Source organism: Panthera onca, chromosome F2, assembly GCF_046562875.1.
Source record: "Panthera onca isolate mPanOnc1 chromosome F2, mPanOnc1 haplotype 2, whole genome shotgun sequence".
In the NCBI taxonomy this organism is placed as follows: Eukaryota; Metazoa; Chordata; class Mammalia; order Carnivora; family Felidae; genus Panthera; species Panthera onca.
This window is the reverse complement of record NC_138356.1, coordinates 83,019,445-83,043,800: the sequence shown is the minus strand read 5'-3', so window position 1 is coordinate 83,043,800 and position 24,356 is coordinate 83,019,445. Positions and strand designations below refer to the sequence as shown.

Genomic DNA, 24,356 nt, shown 5'->3' with positions numbered 1-24,356 from the left:
ACCCCCTCCCTCATCCTTTAATAAAGAATCCTGAGCACACATGGGTCCTGTGGAGTCAGGCGCACACGGCTACGCCCTGGACATCTACCTTCTCTCCGAGGAGACCGTCACGGCTCAGACTTCCAGCCCCCTTCTGAGAACCCCCGCCCTGGGCCCCTCCCCCCCCCCCCGGGGGCGGGTGGCAGGAGGAAACAGACGCAGGAGGCCACCATGTAGAGCCTGTCGTTTATAGGTCTCTGCCGGTCTCGTCCGTCTGTCTGTCCGCGTATGTGTTTCTCTCTACTGAAGGGGCAAGGGGAACTCTCGTGTAAAAATCCAAAATACAATCCTGCCCGGGAACGGCCACAGCGAGGGGCAGTCCAAGCGTGGCTGTAAGGCCTCGAGCTGCCACGGCACACAGGGCTGGGGCCCTCGCTGCTGAGCAGGCTCCACGCCCAGCCTTCGCCCTGGGGCCTCTAGGAGACAGTGGGGTCCTTGGCTTTGGGGGGTTCAGAGCCCGTCAGCAGGGAGATGGTGGGGTCATCTGCGTAGTCGTCCCCCTCCGAGAAGTAGGAACCCTCCCCCAGCTCGAAGAGCACGGGCAGGTCGCTGCTTCCCATGTCCACGGAGCCCGGGTCCACCAAGAACAGGGGTTGCGCCGTGTAGTGCACCAGCTGCTTCCCTGAGGGTGGGGGCTGGGTCAGGGCACTGGCGGGTGGGGACACTGGGCTGGGGCAGGGCAGGGGCTCAGGGCTTGGCTCACCTGAGTCAGGGCTGCTGTTCTCTGCCTCAAGGGGCCTGGGGGGCTCCTGGGGAGAGAGGAGCTCCTGGATCTGCCAGGGCAGGAGGGGGCAGAGTGAAGGTTCCTGCTCCCTGCCCGCCCCCCTCCCCCCCGCCCCCCCCCCCCCCCCCCCGCCCCGCCCCGCCTACGCACGCTGGCCAGGCTGCTGTCAAGGTCGGGCAGGCTCATGTCGGGCACCGTCACTGAGGGGCTGAACAGCTGCAGGGAAGGGAGGGCGGTCAGGCTGCGCCCGTGAGCTGTGAGCAGGGTGGGGGTAGGGAGGCACTCACGTCCAGCAGGGCGCTAGTGTCCACACTGAAGCCGTGGCTTGTCAGCATGGTCTGCAGGTTGTCCAGATTGGAGTCCATGGCGTCCAAGTGGTCACTGAGCTCGGTCCTAGCCAGAATGAGGAGGGCAGGTAAAGTGGAGCCCTAGGCACCCCCAGCCAGGTGCCCTCCTGCTGGTGGTCACAGCCACCAGACAGAGAGGGGCTGTCCTCAGCTATACCCCCACCCCACTTGGGCTCACGGGAAGCCCTCCGAGGCGGGGCCCCATCGCACACCTGGTGTGGGCCCGGGGGGAATGTGTGTGGGAAAGGGCCAGGGTGCTTGGTCACTGGGGCGAGAGCAGCTCAGGCTGTGCCAGCCGGTCCTGTCGCTGTGAGGCCCAGTAAGGCCTCTGGCAGCACTAAATGGCTGAGCCAAAATGACAGGGGGGCTCAGGATGGGCTGGGGGCGGTTTTCAGGCTCGGCAAGGTCTTATCTCTACGTTGGAAGACAGCAGGGATGGGGAGAGGGAGCTGCGGGCAGGGTATGGAGGGCTGGTCTCTGGTGCATGCCGGGAAAGAGACCTAGGTCTGGAGGCTGTGGGCGAGAAGGCCCTGGGCCACCTGGTGGACCTGTGCCATTGGACAGGTGGCCAGGCTGGCTCTGGGAGGTGTCCACAGGGCCCTGCCCCAACCTGAGAGGAAGCCAGTCAGCACGGCAGCCAGGAGCCTGGCTGCACCAGTGGCAGTGCCAGGCGGGGAGGCCCATCTCTGTCGGTCAGTGAGCTGGGGCACTGGCTTGGGCCCCAGAGCCTGGGGTGGGGGGGCTGCTCCCTGCTGCACAGGGCCCGGGACGCCCGTTCACCAGGCAGGGCCAAGTGCTCATGGCCAGGCCAGGGTCTGGTCCGAAGCTGGGGAGGGGCCTGAGCTCTGGCGGAGCCCTCCTCCCTCCCCAGTGGGGACGGCGCTAACCCTGGCTGGACTCGGCCATGCAGAGAGGAGGGGCAGGGGAAGAGGCGGGCGACCCCAGACATCTGTGGAGCGCGAGCCAAACTGCAAGATACAAAGACAAGAGCCCCCCGATTGCAGGTGGGGGCCAGGTGGACTCCGTGCCCCCCGCCCTTGCTTGCCTGGCCTCTGGGGCAAGCCCTCTGCTGGGCAGGACAGATGCAGTGGCCTGTCGCAGGAAGGGGTGACAGCAGCGGCCAGAGCGGCTCAGAAAGCAGGTGCGACAGACCCGCAAGGCTGCACACCCTTGGCTCCTGAGGCCCTGGGGATGTGGGACAACGGGCTCTGAGCTCAGGGCCAGGTCTGCTGGCTCACCCCCCGGCGCCCCTGCGCCCACAGCCTGACGACCGCCCCACACCAGCCCTCCAGGACAGCGCTAGCTAGAGGCCCAGACGTGCTTCCTGAGGCTGTGGCGGAGGCGGGTGGGGCGGCACTCACTTGTCCAGGCAGGCTACGCTGAGGCACTTCTCAGGGGCCGAGGCAGGTGGGGGCGAGGGTGAGGGGCGACGGCCCCCCGCGTCCGTGAGGGGTGCGGCCGGGGCGGCAGGGGCAGGCTCGCTTTCCCGCAGGATGGAGTCAATGAGGGCGGTCGGGGACAGGGGTATCTCCACAACAGAGGACGGGTGTCCAGGACTGGCCTCCTCCACCCGGGGGCTCCGAGGAGGACTCGGGGGCTCCTCCTTGACGCGTACCAGGGGGCTGCTGGACACTGGCCTGCACGTCGGGGGACACACACGTCAGCAGCTGCCGCCTCTGCGGGCCCACCCTTCTCCTGACGGTTGGGTGACGTGGCCCCCACCTCTCATCTACGCTTCCGCCTGGGGAGGCCAAAGGGCTGCCGGGGGCCAGCTCGGTGATGTCGGAGATGATGGGTCCGGAGTTGGTGACGGTGTCTGGGGAGTAGAGGCTGGAGCTGCTGTAGGCCGGGGAGGGAGCCTGCCATCAAAGGGAGGTGACCTGTGTGGCAGGCGCTGCAGCACGTGCCTGCCCCGCCCAGGCCAGTCCTGCCGCGCCCCGCCCGGCGCTCACCGAGTAGGGGCCCGAGCCATGGATGTGCTCCAGGGAGTACTGGCGGCCGTACTTGGGCATGGAATGTGCCGCACTGCTGTCGTTCAGCATCAGGGGGCTGCGGGGGGGGGGGCGGGGGGGGGGGGACCGGTAAGGGTTGGGCTTAGGTGCCTCCCCGAGACCTCAGGGCCACCCGGGCCTCAGCCAGGGGGAGACAGGGTGGCCCTGGGCCCCGTGCTGGGGATGGGCACCCCCTGTGCCTCACATCTTTCTCTTCACCCCCAGGATCCGGTTGGACTGCACCAGTGAGATGAGGAACTGGATGAGCTGCGGGCAGAAGGGCACAATTAGCCTGGCCCTGCGAGGGGCCCGCCAGGCTCCCCCCAGTCCCGCTGCACACCTTGTTGACGACTTTCTGCTGCTGGGCGTGCTTCTGCCGCAGGCTGGCCACTTCCCGCCACAGGGCCTCGTTCTCGCTGTAACACAGTGGGTGTGGTCAGCAGTGCTGGGGGCCCTCCACAGAACCCCCCCCCCGCCCCGTCCTGGGCAGGCACGGGGTCTGGGGTGCGGCGGTAACAGGGCTGGGGGCAGACCGCCAGGGAGGACACGCAGGGGTGTGTCAGTTGTGGGGGCGGGGGCAGAGCACAGGACTGGGTGTGTTGGGTGGACCCCAGGGTCCTGGCTGAGACCTCCTGGACACCCTTGAGTGTTGCCCCCCCCCCCCCCCCCCCCGCCGCCATCCCTCTGAGCCATCTCTGCCCCACCTGAACCTGAGGAGAGGAGGGAAGGCCAGGGGTACAGAGAAGCATATGGCAGCTGTCCTATGCCCGTCCTATGTCACTAGGTCTGGGTGAGCAGGGCTGTGAGCAGCCTGGCCCTTCTGATGGGCCCCCAAGTGTCTTACTGACATGGAATTGCCCCTCTTGGCCTCGACCTGCAAGGCACCCGTGTGCCGGGAGGCCAAGTTCACCTGGCCCCACACCCAGATGTCCTATAGCCAGAGGCTTCTGCCAGCCCCAAATGTGGAGAGCGGGCCCAGGAGCCTCTTCCAGGACTTGGGGGTCGCGAGGACCTGCCCCCTGAGAGGCTTTCGGGCCACACCGAGCTGAGGACAGCCACCCCAGGCTGCGGTTCCTGAGGTCCCCGGGGCCCCCAAGTGCACAGAAGGCGGCCCAGGCCGGCCCTGTTAGGGGTCCCGGTTGAGGAGGGGAGCACAGGGCCGGTTACTGGCGGCCAAACGTGCCCCAGCGGCAGTGGGGGCCAGTGGGAGCGTTGGCGCTGTGGGGGCGGTGGAGACCAGCCCCCCCGGCCTGTGGAGTGCGCACTCGGGACGCAGCGTGAGGAGCCGAAAGGGGAGGCAGGTGCCAGGAGCCCAGCTCTGCCCGTTGGGGCGGGCACCGGGCTAGACCCTGCGTCTCAGGGCGCCCGCACAAGTCCAGATGTAATCCTGTGCTCGGGAGAAGCCTAGAGCGCCCCTGTCTCAGGCTGGAGGAGGCAGGGCCGGTGGGAAGGGGCCCCGGGAGGGGGTGGCCAGTGCCCCGGCCGCACCTCTCCTGTCTGCTCTTTCCTCAGCCTGCCTCCCACGGGTCCCCTCGTGCTGCCGCGTCCCCTGCCAGGCGCCCCCCGCACGTGCCGTGTGGAACCTACTGCTTCATGGCCAGGAGTTTGGAGTCCATGCTCTCCTGCTTCCCCTTCATGAGCTGGACGTCAGTCAGCAACTTGGTGACGCTGTCTTGGCGGATCTTTACGTCCTCATTCTTCAGGGTGGATACCTGGGACCCCGGCGGGGGCGGGGGGGGGGGGGACGGGGAAACAGTTACCGAGATGCCCACTCCCCCCGGGGGGAAGAGGGGAGGGCCCGGGATGCCGCAGAAGGGCCAAGGGGCCGGCAGTCTGGAGAGGGGCCTTCAACGGGGGGAACGGCCAAGGGGAGTCCCAGATGGACAAGCAGGGAGGAGAGGGCCCATCAGGGGGAGGGCCCAGGGCAGCCAGGCCAGCAGCTGACTGCCCCTAGCAGTCGTAGGTCCAGCAGGACAGCAAGTAGCCGCTGCTCCCTCTCATAGTCTGGAGGAAGGCCTGAGGAGGCAGAGACAGGGAGGCGGACTACTCACGCTGGTCACTTTCCTCTTGATGTTCTCAAGGAGCTGCTCCTGGCCACGCAGGAAGCACGGGTGCTGGAACTCAGTGTCGTCCCTCTCTGGCTTGACCAGGCCACCCTGCTCAATGTGGACCACCTTCCGGAAGCCGTCTGCACATGACGGGGTGGAGCGGCTCTGCCTCAGGGCCGGGCACCGCCCCACCGAGGGACAAAGGGAGGGGTCCGGGAGGAGGGCCATGCCTGGCACGGCCCTGGTCACACCACTGCCTGCGGCAGCTGGGTGGTCTCGGTCTAAGGGAGACCCCGTACCCCAGACGACAAGCCCTCACCAGCGTGTGTGCCTGTGTCTGGCTGGGACTTCAGAGACTCTTCCCTGAGACTCTGCTCCCCTGGGAAGAGGCGCCCTGGCCGCAGGCCCCCCAGATGCGCCAGGCTCTGCATCATGCCCCGCCCCACACGCCCAGATAGCAGGGTACTCACACATGTTGAGCTGCCGCACGAAGCTGGCCATATTGTTGTGCTTGAAGTACTTGGGCAGCACCTCCTTGGCAAACTGGCCCTGGTCGAACACGTGGAAGCTGTTCCCGCTCTGCTGGGAGGCAGGCGGCAGAGTCACACGCGGCCCACGAGGCACAAGTCCCCAGATGTGCCCGGTCCCTCCGCTCCTGCGTGTGCCCTGCTGGAGGCCCGGGACTGGGTGACGGAAGCCACACGGCCAGAGAGATGACGGGACCTCATCGCAGCCAGGAAGCCCTGCCCCGGGGCTCCAGAAGTTGCCTGAAACACGCGGCACCTCACGCCCAGTCTTTAGGGGACCTCGTTTTCGCTTTAATCAGATTTCCCCCAGGAACAACCAAGACCCCAAGGTGAGGCAGCCAAGAAAATGGCAGGAAAACACACAGTTGTATTCAGAAATGCAACCTCGTTCTTCTTTTGGCATCTGAGGCGGGAAAAAGAGGTTGTGAAACAGTCACTGCGTTACTCATCTTCTATCCCCTCATTTTTTAAAAACACACATTTTTAAAATTTTTATTTAGGGGCGCCTGGGTGGCGCAGTCGGTTAAGCGTCCGACTTCAGCCAGGTCACGATCTCGCGGTCCGTGAGTTCGAGCCCCGCGTCAGGCTCTGGGCTGATGGCTCGGAGCCTGGAGCCTGTTTCCGATTCTGTGTCTCCCTCTCTCTCTGCCCCTCCCCCGTTCATGCTCTGTCTCTCTCTGTCCCCCCCAAAAAAAAAAAAAATTTTTATTTATTTTTGAGAGAGAGAGAAAAAAGGGGGTGAGTGGGGGAGGGGGAGAGAGAGAATCCCAAGCAGGCTCCGCACTGTCAGCGCAGGGCCTCACACGGGCCTCGAACCCACGAACCTGAGCCGAAACCATGAGTCAGATGCTCAATCGGCCGAGACACCAGTCACCCCCATCTTCTTTCTGACCTCAATCCGGAAGCTACCAGGAAGGTTGGCAAGGCCAGCCTCTGCTGGAAGGGCCTTGGGGTGTGGGGCAGGGTCCTGGAGCAGGGCCAGAGAGTGGTGAGAGGAGGAGGGGGTGGGGGCTGACAGGACATGCTACCCTTGAGTCCGCCAGGGACACTGGGCACGGCTTCCCCCATCGAAGAAGGGGCTAAAGGTAAGGAGAGAGAGAAGCCAGAGGAACCCTGGTGGTAGGCAAAAGCTAGAGCCTTGTGTGTCCACACACGTGCGTGCATGTGAAAATGAACCCAGATATAAGCATGTGAAGGGGTGGAGAAGGTGGAGAAAGGGCCTCTGAAAAGTCTTCTCCTCCAAAGAAGCAGTAAGAAAACAGGCCAAAACGTTACAGTACGCTTTTTCAGAACTCTGAAAATCAACAGCAACGTGGGAAGCCTTTATTCAAGAAAAATGATTCTCCTGCAGTAAGATCAGTGAGCTTTGTGGTATCTTGACTTGCCCTGTTCCCGCTTCCCCTCCTGTAGCCCCATTCCCAGAGAATTACTCTCGGACCAGTCACACAGCTCCCTGGGAGCTTCCACTTGTAAAGCTGTCTTTGCTTGATTTGACCCAAAGCTCTCCCAGTACAAAAAGCCTTTTCCTTAGGGATGTTTGTTGATGACATCAAAAGAGGATTTCAAAACTTTGTGGTTGCTTCAGGCAGAGGATAACAGGGCAAAAAACAGGCTAGCTAGAAAACCTCAAAAGGAAGAGCTAGGGAATGAGACCTCGAGAGGGGTTTTGAAAAGCTCCAAAACATTCCTGGGCATCCGGAAGTCACATGCATGTGTAGGGCTGTGTGGACAATCAGGGAAGACCTGACGTGGCCCTAGGCGCGCACCTCTGGCTGACTCGGAGGCTCTGCACAAGCAGGAAGCAGAGGACAAAGCAGAGGCGTCACCTACCTGGGCTGTGTGCCGAATGCAATAAATCCCCCAACACCTACACGGGGTCCCCCGGCAAAGAACAGGACATTTATTGGTTCCAGGAGGCAAGGGAAATTTCTGTTCCCTTGACTAGCTCACTACTAAGCTAGCCAAGCAGACTTCAGTGGTCATGAACAACAAAGACCATAAGTCATCCAGAATTCGTTCAGAAAAGTCACTAAAGAAACAAATACCAGCAACTACAAGAAATAGCAACAGCAACAAATCTGGGGAGGAGGGAGAATCTGATATTCAGAACCTAACACATACCACATTATATTAATTCAAAGTCCAGTTTCCGATGAAAAAGTATGAAACCTGCAAAGAAACGAGACATGGCCTATACACTAGGGGAAAAAAGCAATCAATTGAAACCATCCCTAATGAAACTTGGAAGTTGGATTTACTAGACAAGGACTTTAAGTCAACAATTTCAAATCTGTTCAAAGAATGAAATGAAATGGCAGCTAAAGAAATAAAGGAAAGCATGAGAACATCTCGCGGAATGAAGAATACCAATAAAGATAAAAATGAACCAAATCTGAATTAAAAAATATAATTGCACCAACTTATGCCCAATGGAAGTCCCAGGAGAGAAAAGGACAGAAATAGCTGAAGGAATAATGGCCCAAAATTTCCTAAGTTTGATAAAAAACGTCCAGGAAGCTAAACAAACTCCATTAAAAAAAAAAAAAAAAAAAAAAAAAAAAGATTAAAACTGATTTCTCATCAGAATCCACGGAGGCCACAAGGCAATAGGATTACATTTAAAGGGGCCAAAAGGAGGGGCACCTGGGGGGGGGGGGCTCTGTCAGTTACATGTCTAACTCTTGGTTTCAGCTCGGATCATCACCTCATGGTTCATGGGATCAAGCCCTGCGTCGGGCCCCATGCTGGCAGTGCAGAGCCTGCTTGGGAGTCTTTCTTTCTCTGCCCCTGCCCCGCTCTTGCTCTCTCTCTCAAAATAAATAAACTTAAAAAAAAAAAAAAAAGTAAAGGGGCTGAAAGGAAAAAAACCGGTCAACCAAGAATTGTATATCCAGCAAAGCCTCGCTTTGAAAAGTAAGGAGCAGGGGTGCCTGGGTGGCTCAGTCGTTAAGCATCTGACTCAGAGCTCCAGGCTCAGAGCCTGCTTTGGATTCTGTCTCCTCTTTCTGCCCCTGCCCCGCTCATGCTGTGTGTGTGTGTGTGGGGGGGGGGGGGGTGTCTGAAAAATAAACAAACATAAAAAAAGTTTAAAAAAAAGAAAAGGAAGGAGCAATTCCCATTTCTGGGATTCAAGTGTGAGATCTACCGAGCCACTCCCAAGTGAAACAAAGCTTTTTTTTTCTTTTTTTAAATTTTTAATGTTTTTAAATTTATTTTTGAGACAGAGAGAGAGAGAGAGAGAGAGACAGAGAGAGAGAGACAGAGAATGAGTGGGCAAGGGGCAGAGAGAGAAAGAGACACAGAATCCGAAGTAGGCTCCAGGGTCTGAGCTGTCAGCACAGAGCCCGACGCAGGGCTCGAACTCACAAACTGTGAGATCATGACCTGAGCTGAAGTCGGATGCTTAACCAACTGGGCCCCCCAGGCACCCCTATTTTTTTCTTTTTAAAAGTTTACTTATTTTTGAGACAGTGTGCTTGTGCAAGTGATGGAGGGGCAGAGAGAGGGAGACAGAGAACCCCAAGCACGCCCTGCACTGCCAGCACAGAGCCTGACACAGGGCTCAATCCCATGAACTGTGAGATTTCCTCGGGAGAGAGGCAGTCAGAAGGAAAGAGAGCTCTGAAGGGGCTCCCCAAGGGAACTCACTTTATTTGAAACAAAACGTAAGGAAGTTCAAGCATAAGGCTGCTCTTGAAAACAACGGCACCTCTTGGTTCAGAGTAACCAGCTCAACCAGGCCCAGCCTGTTCTACAGGAGAGAGGCAGCTCACAGCCCTCCCAGAGTCAGAACAAACCTCAAAGACAGGCCTTCAACACTACCACTGGTTGAATTTAATTGGGTTAGACTGCTCAACAATTTGTGCCCTGGGGCACTGTCAAAAAACACCACCACAATCAGGCAGTAATTAGAGCCTAAAGTCTGGGTGTAATACCCTGGGAGGCAGTAGAGTTAACACTGAGGTCAAAGAGAATACAGACTTCACTAAAATAACCCAGCTGAGTCACAAAACAAACCAGCACAAAACAAAAACAAGCGTGGGGGGGGGGGGGTGGTGGGGGGGGTGGTCATCGAGAAGTACCACATTACCTAAAATATACTTTTTCAACAAAATTATGAGACACGAAAAGAAGCAGCAAAGTGTGACCTGTGCACAAGGGAAAGGAGAAAAAGCCAACAGAAACAGAGCGTGAGAGGGACAAGGTGTAAAGTTTCCTCAAGACTTCGAAGCAAACATCACCTATATGTTTAAGGATGAGGTGACAGTGCCTTGCCAAAGAGAGAATCGCAACAAAGAGACAGGACTTATAAAGCAGAGTCAGATGAAAATTCCAGAGTCCAACAGTACAATAACCAAAATGAGGAATTTACTAGAAAGACTCAACAGCAGATGTGAACTGGCAGAACAAAGACATCAACAAATTTGAAAATGGATTGATAGAGATGATGAAAGCAGAAGGACAGAGAGAAAACAGAGTAAAGAGAAATGAAAGGAGTCTCAAAAAAACAAAACAGAACCAAACCCAAAACCTTTAACTGCCTCAGCGTACGTGTAAATGGAGTACATTTCGTTACAGGAAAGAAGGACCAGAACAAATACTAAAAGAAATAAGGCCTGAAAACTTCCCAAATTTGCTTCAAAAAATCAGTAGACATGGTATGCCATTCCTGAGGTCAACTCTGCTTTGTTTCGTAAGTGTTTTTATAGGGGCGCCTGGGTGGCTCAGTCAGTTGAGCGTCCAGCTTCAGCTCAGGTCGTGATCTCACGGTCTGTGGGTTCGAGCCCCGCATTGGGCTCTGTGCTGACAGCTCAGTCTGGAGCCTGCTTCGGATCCTGTGTCTCCCTCTCTCTCTGTCCCTCCCCCACTCTCACTTTGTCTCACTCTCTCAAAAATAAATAAATGTAAAAACAAAAATAAGTGTTTTTATAATCCTATAGTTTTGGTATACAGATCCCTGCATGTTTTACTATGCTTGTATTTAAGTTCTCATCTTTTAAAAAAATTTAAAAATGCTTATTTTTGAGGGGAGGCAGTGTGAGAGGCAGAGAGACGGAGGCAGACACAGAATCCGAAGCAGGCTCCAGGCTCCAGGCTCCAAGCTGTCAGCACACAGCCTGACGTGGGGCTTGAACTCACGAGCCATGAGATCATGACCAGAGCCAAAATCATCTGCTTAACCGACTGAGCCACCCAGGCTCCCCAGTAGTCTTTTGGAGCAACTGTAAATGATATTAAAAAACAAAACACATCAATTTCCTATTGTTCGTTAGAAATGCAATTGATTTTTGTATGTTGACCTTGTATCTAGTGACCCTGCAAAACTCAATTCTTTAGTTTTAGGAGTATTTTTATAGATTTCTTGAGATTTTTCTGTGTGGACAATCATGCCATCTATAAATAAGGTCGGTTTTATTTCTTGCTCGCCAATATATATTCTTTTAACTTCTTTTTCTTGTCTTCAATTACTAGATAGGACTTCCAGTACAATGTTAATTAGAACTGGTGAAAATAGAATTGTACCTTGCTCTATCTTAGGGGAAAAGCATTCGGTCTCTCCTAACATTAAGTATGATGTTAGGTGTAGATCCTTTTTTTGTTATCGGGCTGAGTATGTTCCCCACTATTCTCAGTTTCCTGAGTTTTTTGTTTTTCGGCTTTTTTTTAATAAATGAACATCAAATTTGTCAAATATTTTTTCTGCAAATAATATGATTATGTGGCTTTTCTTCTTTACGTTGTTAACACAGTGGATTACACTCACTTAATTTTAAAATCCTGGACCACCCTTCCGTTTCTGGAATAAGTTCCTTGTGTTGTGACATCACTCTTTTTATATATTGCTAGATTTGCTTACATTTTACAGAAAACATTATGAAAAATGCTGGTTCTTAGTTTTCTTAGACTATTTTTGTCTAAGTTTTAAAAAATTTTATTTTTAAATAACTTCTATACCAAACATGGGGTTCAAACTCATAACCCTGATATCAACAGTCACGTGATCTTCCAACTGAGCCAGCAGGTACCCCTGTGTGTGTTTTAAGGTTTATGTATTTTTGAGACAGAGAGAGACAGAGTATGAGCAGGGAAGGGGCAGAGAGAGAGGGAGACACAGAATCCTTAGCAGGCACCAGGCTCCGAGCTGTCGTCAGAGCCGGCCGGGGGTGGGGGGAGAGAGACAGAGTGTGAACAGGGGAGGGGCAGAGAGTAAGGGGGGCACGGAATCTGGACAGGCTCCAGGCTCCAACACACAAACTGTGAGATCATGACCCGAGCCGAAGTTGTGGGGCTTGAATCCACAAACCGTGAAATCATGACCTGAGCTGAAGTCCGTTGCTTAACCAAATGAGCCACCCAGGTGCCCCTGTGTTTGATACCAAGGTAATGCTTGCCTCACAAAATGAGCTGCAAAGTGTTCCCTCCTCTGGTTTTCTGGAGAAAGTTGTGTATAATTGGTGTTATTTCTTCTTCAAATGTTTAAATTTGGCAGTAAAATCATTTGGGCCTGGACTTTTCTTTTTAGGAGGTTTATGACTAGGAATTCAACTTCTTTAATAGAGTTAGGACCATTAAGGTTATCCATTTCACCTTGGGCAAGTTTGACACTTTACGGTTTTAAGGGAATTGGTCCATTGTTATCCCCGTTGCCAAATGCACATGCATACAGCTGCTCAAAGCACTTCCTCATTACCCTCGTACCGTCAGAGGGGTCTGCGTGACATATATGCTCTTTGTTCCTGATATTGGCAATTCAGGTCTTGTGTCTCTGTCAGTCATGCTACAAGTTACCAATTCTTATCTTTTCAGAGGATCAGTTTTTGAATTAATTTATTTTACTGTTTTACCATTTTCGGTTTCAGTGACTTCTTCTGTTGTCCTTATCATTTCCTTCCTTATGCTTGCTTTGGGTTCACTTTGCTTTTTTTCCTACTTTCTTAAGGTGGAAGCTTAGAAGCCATTCTTATTTTCTAATGGGATCACTTAATTGTATAACTTGCCTCTGAGCACCGCGTTAGGTGCTCTCACATTTTCAGGGAGCAGGCATTTGGTGGACTGCTGGGGGACATCCGTGGGACAGGAGATGGAGTCCCCCTCGGATGGAAGATGGAAGAAAAGACTGCTCCTTCTGGGGCCGCACACTCTCTCTCAGCCTTGATGGAGGCGCTCCCAGGCTGCATCTGTCATCCATGCGCATGAGGTAGACCGTGTCTTGTCTCGTCCCCAGGACAAAGTGTTTGCTGAGTTACACTCTTGCTGACTAGGGATCTCTACATAACTGGCCACCAGGGACACCCCCCCCACCCCACACTTCTCAAATGGGAAGATACAATTACATCAAGTTTATAATTTAAAATGCATAGCTTGATCCACTTTTGACATACGATTGTTTACCACCACATGCAAGAACAGAAGACATTTCCATCACCCCCGAAATCATCCTTATGTCCCTCTGTGGTCAACCCCCACCCCAGGCAACCACTCACCTCATCTTTGCTCCCCTGGATTTGCCTTTGCCAGAATATCACATAAATGAAATCACAGAGCATGCAGCCTTTTGTGTTTGGTACCCTGCACTTAGCACAACAGAATGCTTTCAAGGTTCGGCCACAGAGTCTTGGGGAAAGCTGTTCACTCCTCTTCAGTGCTGAGTGGAGCTCCCTGCGGGGGGCGCCGCCGCTTGTCCGGCCACTCCCCAGCAGGTTGACCTGTGGGTCGTGTCCTATTTTTGGCTCTTGCGAATAAAAGTGCTATCAACATTTGCATTCAGGTCTTTTCTTTTTTTTTTAATGTTTATTTATTTTTGAGAGAGAGAGAGAGAGAGAGAGAGAGAGAGACAGAGTGCGAACAGGGGAGGGGCAGAGAGTAAGGGGGACACGGAATCTGGACAGGCTCCAGGCTTCGACTTATTAGCACAGAGCTGGACGTGGGGCTCGAACTCACCAACCAGGAGATTATGACATGACCTAAGCTGAAGTTGGACGCTTAACTGAGTCATTCAGGTTTTTTCCTTCTAGAAGTCTTCTAGTCTTAGCTTTTACATTTCAGTCTGATTCATTTCAGTCAGTGTTTGTACACGGTGTGAGGCACATGGCGAGCTCACATCTGTGTTTACGGGCGCCCAATTATTCCAGCACCACGTGTGGAAAAGACTACTCCTATAGAATTGCAACGGCACCTTTGTCAAAAATCAATGAACTTTAAATGGGTGGGTCTCTTTCTGGATTCTCTAGTCTGTTCTGTTTATATGTTTACAGTTATGCCAATTTCACTCAGTGCCGATTATTACAGCTTTATAGTAAATTGTGAAATCAATTTGTGTGAGCATTCCAATTGTTCTCCTTTAAAAAAATGTCTAAAGGGGTGCCCGGGTGGTTCAGTTGGTTAAGTGGCCAACTTTGGCTCGGGTCATGATCTCTCACCGTTCGAGGGTTCGAGCCCCACCTTGGTCTTTGTGCTGACAGTGCAGAGCCTGCTTGGGATTCCCTCTCCCTGTCTCTCCCTGTCCCTCCCCGACTTTTGTTTGTTCTCTCCCCCCCCCCCAAAGTGAATAAATAAACTTAAAAAAACTGTCTGGCTATTCTCTGTTGAGAATGTTTGGCTTTGCTTTTTCATATAAACTCTAGTAGGGATCACTTTACCAACATTTACAAAAATGTCTGCCGAGATTTTACTGGGATTGTGTGAAATCTGTTTTCATCCTACCAACACCGGGTCTTCTGTTTATGACCATGGCATTTCTCTCCATTTACTTAGATCCTCTTTAATTTTTCTCAGCAGTGTTCTATAGCCTTCCGTGCACAAATTTTCTACATGGTTTACAAGGTCCACACCCGTGGTAACTGGTCTACAGGCAGCCCTCAATGATCCCTGCCTCCGGGGGCTCACACCTTGTGCTGCCTTCTCCTGTGCTGTGGCTGGGTTGTTCCTGGTGACCACCAGCACTTAACAGGTGACGTGTATTCGAGAACACATTACAAAGGCCACACTGGATCCCTTGCTCTGGGAGCAGCAGGCTGACAGGCCGAGGGAGCAGGCTGAGGGGCTCCTGTGGTGAGGAATGGAAGCCACCTGCCACCATGCACTTGAGCGAACTTAGAAGTGGGTCTCTCTTTGCAGCTGAGCCTCGAAGTGCCTGCAGTCTCGTGAGAGACCTCGCGTCAGAATCAGCTCGTGACTCTCAGAAACTGTGAGACGTTTGCTGTTTAAAGCAGTTAGGTTTGGAGACAACTGGTTACGCAGCAAGAGATGATACGGCCGGTAAGTATTTTGTGTTTTTTTAATGCTATTGTTAAATATTTCCATTTTCAAGGGTTCATTGTTAGTATACAGAAATAGAATTGGTTTTTTTACATTAACCTTGACTCCTGTGACCTCACCAAACTCATTTACTAGTTCTAATCACTTTGGTATTTTCTTTTTTTTGTACATTTCTTGGGACTTTCTAAGTAAATTACAATGTTTTCTATAAACAGAGCCAGTTCTATGTCCTACCTTCCAACTTTTCGGTCTTTTATTTACTTATATCTGCCAGACTACCCGACCAGGGTGTCACACACATCGTTGAAGAGGAGTGGCAGAAGCACCTGCTTTTTCAGGGTTAAGTACAATGCCAGCTGTAGGTTTTCATAGCCGCTTCCTATTAGGCTGTGGAAATGCCCTTCCCAGTTTGCTGAGCTTTTACCACAAAGTGAGTGTTGAGTTTGTCCAACGTTTCCCCTGCCACCGTTAAGGCGTCGTGCGGGTTTTCTTCTCTTTGTCCGCCGATGCGGTGAGTTACAGTGGGTTCTGAATGCCGACCAGACTCCATCCACAGAGCTCCCTTCTGGCCTCGCATCTCACAGGTGCTGAGTCAGTGTTGTTCTGGTCTGGGTCCCTCTCTGTGCAATTCTCTTTCTTTTTCTGGCTGCTTTTACGATTTTTTCTTCATCGGTTTTCAGTAATTTGTTAGTGATACGCCCTGGGTTTTTTTGTTCGTTTGTTTTTTGTGTGTGCTTATCCTCCTTAGGAATTCTTGTAAGTGTTGGATCTGTGGGTTCACAGCTTTCCAAAGATTTGGACAACTATGTCTAAGCGTTCCCTCTCCCGTTACTCTGGAACTCCACTTGTGTGTCAGGCTAGGCGATATCATCCCCGTGAGGCTCTGCTTCCGCTCACTATTTCCGGTCTTGTTTTTCCCTGTACATCACCATGGACAGCATCGCTGGTTACTCTCGTTCAGTGATCTTTTCTTCTGCAGAATCTAATCCGCTATTAATCCCCAGGAGTGACGTATAAAAAAAAAAGCTTTGAATTTTAGAATAACTTTATTTTTTTAGTTTTGTTTTTTTAAGAGTAACTTGAGATTTACAGAAAAGTTGGGAAGACAGTACAGAGCTCTCACATAGCCCTCACGCCGTTGTTAACAGTGTTAACACTGTTGTCACAAGGAAAGAATCAATATGCAGGTTTCCCCTGCTGCCCGGAAGTACGGCGTTCCTATGCCAACATTCACAAAGCCAAGAATTACTGTTAATGGACATGGAAAAATTTAGAGTATTCCCAGACCCAAAAAATCACCTCTCTTCAGCTTTTCTGATACCTAAGAACACATCTTGCAAACAGATGCACAAACGAAGCAGAGATGAATCACAAATGCTCACGGACACAGAGCACCAGCTCTAGCAGCTTGATGCGAGATCTGAACGCAGTTCCTGAGCAAGGAGCTTGGCGCGGCCACCCCTGCTGCTCGGAGCGCACGCTGCCTCTGTAACAGCTCGCCGCAAAATCAATGCTGGATGCTATTTTTGCTTTTGCCTTTTTTTGTAAAAATGAAACTCCTCTTCGGATTTCTTTCAGTTAGTGAAAACAGATAGTAATGTAGGTCTTTTGTTATAAAAGTGAAATGGAGTAAAATGAACTCTCTCTCAAAAAAAAAGTGGGATACCTGCACTTTATTATTTACTAAATAAAGTCTCTATCTTATTCAGATCTCCTTAGCTTTTACCTACTATCCTTCTGTCCCAGAACTTCACCTAAGAGATTACACCACACTTTGTTGTTACGTCTCCTTACGTTCCTCTTGGCTATGACAGTCTCTTTGACTTTTCTGGTTTCTCATGACCTTGACAGTTTTGAGGAGTACCGGTCCAGTATTTTGTAGAATTTCCCTCAATTTGGATTTGTCCTGTGTCTTTTCCTCACAGTTATGAGGTTAGTTGGGGTTACAGAAGGTTCTGGAGAGGAAGACCATAGAGGTTAAGTGCCTTTGTCATCACACCACGGCTGGACACTTACATGAGGCCATGTCTGTCGGGGGTCTCCACTGTAGTTATCCCCCACCCTTTCCCACTCGGTGCTTCTTGGAAGTCACTATGTGTAGGCCACAGGTACAGGTGGGGAGATATGTGTCACCTCCCTGGAGGGAGTGTCTACACAAATAATGTGGAATTCTGCATGATAGACTTTTCCATTGCCATTTTATTTGCTCCTTTCTCTCTCTCTCTCTCTCTCTCTCTCTCTCTCTCTCTCTCTTCCACTGTCTTCATGGTTTTGGTTTGCTTCTTTGAGCACTCAATATTTTTACAATTGCTTTAAGGTCTTTGTTGGCTAGTTCCCATCACCCCTGGGAACACAGCTATGACTCCCCTTCTTTGTCACAGGATGCACTCTCACGCCCATTGGCTCATCTGTTAGTTCTGACGGGGCCCTGGACACGGGGGTCTTTACGTTGCATCTGGGTTTTGTGGTATTCCTCCTGAGAGTGTTTCGTGTGGATCAGCCTGATCCTTTCAAGGCTTGTCTTTAAACTCGATTACGTTGCATTTGGGGCAGCCTTTCTTAATTCAGTCCCACCTCCAACTTGTAGGTCTTCTGGTCCTTGTTGAACGCTCCACGTGTTCAACATGGTTCCTCTGCTCTGGCTGTGAGAATTCAGGTAACTCATGGCCCTGTCTGAGCTCTCCTCAGTGACTGTTCCTTCCCTAGAAGGTTCTCAGGCTGGCTTCATAGGTCTCCTCCTGTGGATGGGTGAACCAGAACTCTGCTGAAGACCTGAAGGGGCTCATGTGCAGACTCCTGGAGCTCTTTCTTAGTCCAGCTCCCTTCTCTGGTACCACACCTTGCAAATTCTAGATGCCTCAGTTTCTCCAAAGTCTGGGCTGTTAAGTTTCCCCTTTCTGTGCTGGAGTTTGAAAACTGCCTCTAGGTAGAAAGACTGGAACCTGTGTGGCTCACCTGTCCTTGTTTTCCAATCCTGAACACTGTTCAAGGGTTAAGCCCACATTGAACGTGTCCTATAAGCCCTACCTGAAGGGCCATCAGGAGTTTCAGATGTCTCCTGGTGAATCCATCACAGAACCCGATGTTCTCTCTCCCTGCCTCGTGGTTCAAGGCCCCGCCTTCTCTGCTGCCTCCAGGGAATCCTGGAGGTGATCTTAGCTTTTCCTAAAAAGGCCTCTGATTAGAAATATGGAAGGAACAGGGAGAAGTGAGTGCCCATCTGCTTGCTGGTAACCAATGCCCTCACCCTGAAATGCATTTTTTAAAAAAAAAGTAAACTCTGGGGGCTTCTGGATAGCCAGTCGGTTGGGCATCTGACTCTTGGTTTTGACTCAGGTCATGATCCCATGGTCGTGGGATTGAGCCCCATGTTGGGCTCCACACTGAGTATGGAGCCTGCTTAGGATTCTTTCTCCCCCTCTGCCCCTCTCCTCAGCATTCATGTGCTCTTGATAAATAAATAAATAAAGTAAGTAAATAAATAACAACAACCCACAAAACTCTACACCCAGCATGGGGCTTGAATTCACAACCTCAAGATCCAACAGTCGCATGCTCCATGCACTGAGCAGGTCGGGTGCCCCAAGATGCACTTCTTGGTAACTGCCAAGTCTGACTAAATTTGGAGCCTCTGGTCTTATTTTTGATGGCCCTGGGAACAACCTAAAATGAATCCAAAATTCTGCAGGGATGTATGTTTTTACAGACAGGGTCTCTGTCTTTGAGTATTTTCTCCAAGGGCTCCACGACCCCAAAGGGTTAACAACCACTGTATTCCATGAGGGAATACCACTGCATTTTTCAAGTATCTGCCCCAGGACACCTTAGTCCCCGGTTTTTGTTCCTCAAAAGTCAATCCAAAGCCAGTCTGCACGATGTGCTCCGTTCTGAATGTGGCTGGCCGACTACTCTCTGGGTTCCAGGAACACGGGCATTAGAGGCAGTGAGAGTATGGCTGGAGCCAACGTGGCCACAGAAGCAGAGAAATCCGGGTGTAGAGTGAGGTGTCAGGGGGTGTGAGGCTGGTCCAGAAAGGGAGAGCCACTGAGGACCCCTCCTCTATCCTGGCTGTGTCCTTATCTGAGTGTGAGACCATCTGCACCACCACGTCCTTTTCTGGTTTCTGCTCAAGTTCACTTTATTAGTTCCTGCAACACAGGCACCGATACATCCCTCCTAATCCTTGGCCCTCTGGCCACTGGCCCCCGGACTCACACCTCCAGACCATCGAGCGCGTGCAGGTTAGTGACTCTGCTCACTCTGACAGCTTTCAGGGTCAAGAAAGGAAGAGTCGGTGGTGCTGGCTGCCGTGCTACCAGGACTGGGAAGCATTTGAGGGCAGCTTTCCTCGTTTCACAGCCTCCTTCCAGAGCTGGAGAGAATCCCGCAGCCAGAGCTGGAAGCCCCGGGGTGTATGGAGCGTGAGGACCCTGGCTCAGTCCCTGGTGATACACGACGGGAGCTCTTTGCACCTCCCAGAGTGGGTCCTGCAGGTTCCACTGCCCCCTCCCTGGTCCTTTAATAAAGAGTTCTGAGCACACACGGGTCCTGAGGAGTCAGGCGCACACGGCTACGCCCTGGACATCTACCTTCTCCTCAAGGAGACCGTCAACGGCCCAGACTTCCAGCCCCCTTCTGAGAACCCCCACCCTGGGCCCCTCCCCCCCCCCCCGGGGGGGGGCAGGAGGAAACAGACGCAGGAGGCCACCATGTAGAGCCTGTCGTTTATAGTTCTCTGCCGGTCTCGTCCATCTGTCTGTCCATGTATATGTTTATGTCTACAGAAGAAGCAAGGGGAACTCTCACGTAAAAATCCAAAATACAATTCTGCCTGTGAACGCCTGCAGCACAGGGCAGTCCAAGCGTAGCTAGGGTCTAACTAAGAAAGCAGGTGAGGGTGGGGCCGGCGTCTTGAAGCGTGGAGCGCCGGGAGAAGGCAGTCAGAGAGCAACAGCTGGCCATCACCGGGAAGACGGTGGCCTTCAGGTCCAGTTTAACCAATCCCCAGCTTTCTTTTTTTTTTTTTTTTTTTAATTTTTTTTTTCAACATTTATTTATTTTGGGACAGAAAGAGACAGAGCATGAACGGGGGAGGGGCAGAAAGAGAGGGAGACACAGAATCGGAAACAGGCTCCAGGCTCTGAGCCATCAGCCCAGAGCCTGACGCGGGGCTCGAACTCACGGACTGAAAGATCGTGACCTGGCTGAAGTCGGACGCCCAACCGACTGCGCCACCCAGGCGCCCCTAATCCCCAGCTTTCTTTGCTAAGTTTCCTAATGTCTTTGAGACTCAGTTTTCTTCTCTACGAAATAGCCATTTGTCACCTTCTTGCATGGCTGTGGATGGAGAACAGATATAAAAAGGCTCAGTTTAGCCTCACGCTGCAGGCAAGGTCTGGACAAGCACACCTGTGCTGCTTTTGGCAGCTGGTCCTGCAGCCGTCTGGGTTCAGGGAGGCCCTGGGAGCCTCTGGGCCCTGCCATGTGCCTCCCAGCCTGCTACTGGGGAGCACTAACCCGGGGTGCTCCTTCAGCATTTTGGCTCAACCGACAGATCCCCAAGGGCAAGATCCAGAGGGCCTGCCCGGTCCTGCCAGCTGTCTGAGAACGAGCTCGGCAGGCCTCACCTGGCTCTCAATGCCAGGAGAGGAGGAGTGTTCCTGCTGGTCATGGGAGCTCTGGAAATGTTCCATGGCCAGCTCTGAGTGTACGGGTTGCACGCAGACCAGTTCAAGTAGTCTCACAGGGAGCTGATGACCTAACTACAGGAAGTGCTGCGCCTAGGACTCTCCACCCAGAGACCCAGCCCCTCCAGAGTGAGCCTCCGACCGCTGGCACTTCAAGGGCCATATGGGACAGGCCCTGGCCTTGGCGACCTCCAGTTCCTAGGCCTCCACCTCCACACAATCCTATTAGGTTCATTCCTGCTCCCAAAGAAAAGAGAATTGCACAGAGCAGACCGGTACCAGGGTGGGGCCAGAGAGGCGCCAAAGGCCAAAATTTAAGGAGCCCCCCCAACCAGGGCCTCCTCCACGTGGCCCTAAGAAAAAGCGCCTCCTTAAACTGTGCCGTCAAGCACCTCCCAGCCTCACCCAGGCCTGATCCCTAGGCCAGACAGGCCCAATTCACAGAGAGTCCCAGTGGGTGTGGGTGGTAAGGGGAACAGCACAGGCTGCAGGTCAGAAGCGCTGGGGCACACCCACAGGCTACACTCATGCTCACCGAGTTCCGTCCCTACAGCAGCAGGAGCTGCAGGGTCTTGTGGGACCTCTAAGGACCCGCTGAGATGCCGTGCCCAGGGTGTCTTTAACTGTATGAGGATCTGAGAGTGAGTAAGCCAACACGACTGTCTGGGGGCAGTGACCTGTTGGTCTGTCCTTCAGGCTGGGCACAAGAAGCCCAACGCTCTGGGAATGCAAGCTGGTGCAGCCACTCTGGAAAACAGTACGGAGGTTCCTCAAAAAATTAAAAATAGAACTACCCTACGACCCAGCAATTGCACTACTAGGCATTTACCCACGGGATACAGGTGTGCTGTTTCGAAGGGACACATGCACCCCCATGTTTACAGCAGCACTATCACCAATAGCCAAAGTATGGAAAGAGTCCAAATGTCCATCGATGGATAAACGGATAAAGACGTGGTATATATATACGATGGAGTATTACTCGGCAATCAAAAAGAATGACATCTTGCCATTTGCAACTATGTGGATGGAACTGGAAGTTATTATGCTAAGTGAAATTAGTCAGAGAAAGGTAAATATCATATGACTTCACTCATGAAGAGTTTAAGAGACAAAACAGATGAACGTAAGGGAAGGGAAACAAAAATAACATAAAAACAGGAAGGAGGACAAAACAGAAGACTCATAAATATGGTGAACAAACTGAGGGTTACTGGAGGGGTTATGGGAGGGGGGATGGGCTAAATGGGTAAGGGGCATTAAGGAACCTAACCCCTGAAATCATTGTTGCATTATATGCTAACTAATTTGGATCTAAATTTAAAAAAATAGTAATAATAAAAAAGCCCAACGCTCTTCGGACGTGGCCCCACTGGCCAGGGTTTCTGGGGATGAACCCCTTCCCCCACCTTATTCACCTTTGAGAGTCAAGCACCAATCCTCTGACTGCCCCTTGTCCCTTAGGTCAAACGTGGTGAGTCTCTCTTGGTAGAACTGAGAGAAAACTTCCAACACAAAGGAAAAACCACCGAAAGCAAAGACATCAGAGCTTTCCAAGGCCTCTGAGAGCCAGACTCCAGGCCATAAGTCTGCAGAAGGCCCTGTGTGAACTTTTTTGACAGAGGACACAGGTATAGGACCATCTCCTGTCTCTGAGCCAGGCAGCTCAACAGCCCCCTGCACAGCCTGGAAAAGGGCTTCCTTCCACTGCTGAGCTACTGTTGTGATTTCTCTATTCACTGCTGGTGCCAGCCCTTACCACTATGTCCTGCTTGACCTGCATACAAGCCAGGAAGGATCAAATACTTGTGCTCCAGCTGGTTCCCCATCCCCCTGCCTGGGGTTCATGGGTGGTGCAGCCACTCTAAGTGAAGGCTGTCACAGGCCTGACCATTCCTGTTCAAAGGCCTTGCCCAGAACACAGGCTGTGGGTCCTGGAGAGTATGCTGGTGACACTTCACCCACTCGCCTCACAGTCTCTAAGCAGAAAAAGAGAGCAGATTAAGGGGCACCCTAGCAGGTGGGGTGGATCACCCTAGTAGGATTAGGCTTGGAATATTCCAGAGCATTTCTGATGCCCCTCCCTGGTCTGGGTTAAGAGTGTGTCCTGGGAGTTAGGGGAAGGAAAAAGAGGAAGAAGGAAGATAAAAGAAGACAGAAACATGAGACCACTCCCTTGGGTCAGAAAAATGTAAGGTCTGGAAACGGTGGATGGTACTACCACGCAGCCTTTGGGAAAGCTTGCTGCCCCTCTTCGGGACTCCAGTCTGTCCTCAGAGTAAACAGGCAGTGCACTGAGAAATGGAGAGTGTCCACAAAGGCATGTCACTGAAACCAACACAAAGTGTCTCCCAACAGAATGGGGCATGATATCTAGTTTCTTTATTCCCAGTCTTCAGGCAGCAAACTTGAGCAAACAGACCGCCCAAGAGAGAACTTGGCCTCCAGCTAGGGGCTAGCTTCAAGCTAAACATTTCTTCATTCCTAATGGCCTAAGAGCATGAAGGAGAAGTACTTCAAGTCTGAGAAACCCAGCGTTTTGGCCCTCAGGAGGTCAAAGTGTATTTGGGGGCACCCATAGGCTCTGCATGACCAGAGTGGCCTTTCTTCAGGTCACCCATTTGCCAGCCTGGGGTATGGCTCTGGCCTTCCCCAGACACGACATCACAGCTCGGATGGGAACAGCAGATTCTGAGCTTCAACTCCATACACACTCTCTGATTTACCTCTGCAAAACCGGAGTCGTCCGGTCTTGCAGGGTCAAACCATGTAAACAAGCCTGCTGCCAGGCAACTGGAGACAAGGACTTGAATAAACTCGTCCTGTGAAGAATGAAAACCAAAGCTGCTCTAGGAAAGCCCAACTCTACTATCTCTGGACATGGGTTCAAGATCAATCTGAACTTTATGACGTTTTACTTTCTGTTTTCGCTCCCTTTCCTTTCGCACTAGAGCAACGCCCTCCAATTCACGCGCCACGTCCTAATTTTCTCCAAATAGCTGCCGACCACACCACCCTGGAAACTCATTTGAGAAGATTCAGAGGATCACCTAGGCTGACTGTTCGCCAGCGAGATTGGGTACTGTTCTAAGGACAGACACACTTCCGCGATTGTTCAACACTTAGCGAAAGACCAAAGAAGAGGCCCTTCCTCCCCAGCCCAGGGACACTTGGCGCGGCAGGGGCCGACAAGGAGCGGGCCCCTCACGTTTTCCTCCGAACCCTGACCCTGAGCTCCCGCCCCCACATCCCACCCCTCACGGGGACTCGCCCCACCCCCTCACCGGGCTCCAGCAGATAAGCGCGTCGGTGTCTGGGTCGCTCACGAGGGTCCACAGCTTGGTCAGGAAGGCCGGGACGTTGCTGGGCCCCGCCGCGCCGGGGCCCACGGGCAGGTCCATACCGTGCAAGGCGGGGAGAGGCGGTGGTGACGACCGCGAAATGGGGCCGAGGGCCAGGCTAGCGCCGCCGCCGCGCCTGCCGCCGGGGCAGCGCCACCGCCGCCGTCCGCTGCGCACACACGGCCCCGCGGCCTAGCATGGCCGCCGCCATCTTGCGACGGGCGCGTTCCCGCCGGCGCCGCCCGCTCGCGTCACCCCGGCGCGCGCACGCCGGCCCCGCCCCAGGCCCGCGCGTTCCTGCCGCCGCGCGCCTGCGCCCGCTGGCCCCGCCCCGCCCCACCCCACCAATCGGCCCGGGCGGGGAGGGACCGGCCGCGCCCCCTGACCCCGCAGG

General features: G+C 53.0%; 1 protein-coding gene across 4 annotated transcripts; it reads right to left on the bottom strand.

Moving 5' to 3' along the window:
- Positions 1-211: 211 nt before the first annotated feature.
- HSF1 (heat shock transcription factor 1) lies at positions 212-24,222 on the bottom strand. Of its 4 annotated transcripts, none has more exons than XM_081792108.1 (14): positions 23,906-24,222; positions 5,620-5,731; positions 5,153-5,289; positions 4,689-4,813; positions 3,442-3,517; positions 3,307-3,368; positions 3,063-3,159; positions 2,833-2,969; positions 2,472-2,747; positions 1,998-2,078; positions 1,051-1,156; positions 914-979; positions 743-812; positions 212-661 (listed from the first exon to the last, which is right to left on the bottom strand). In XM_081792108.1, the coding sequence occupies exons 1-14, from the start codon at positions 24,020-24,022 to the stop codon at positions 456-458; spliced, it is 1,668 nt and encodes a 555-aa protein (XP_081648234.1). In that variant the 5' UTR covers positions 24,023-24,222; the 3' UTR covers positions 212-455. The 4 variants fall into 4 exon arrangements, with proteins under 4 accessions (XP_081648234.1, XP_081648235.1, XP_081648236.1 ...); XM_081792109.1 differs by having other exon boundaries at positions 5,620-5,728; positions 23,906-24,221; XM_081792110.1 differs by lacking the exon at positions 1,998-2,078 and having other exon boundaries at positions 23,906-24,221.
- Between the last annotated feature and the right edge of the window lie 134 nt (positions 24,223-24,356).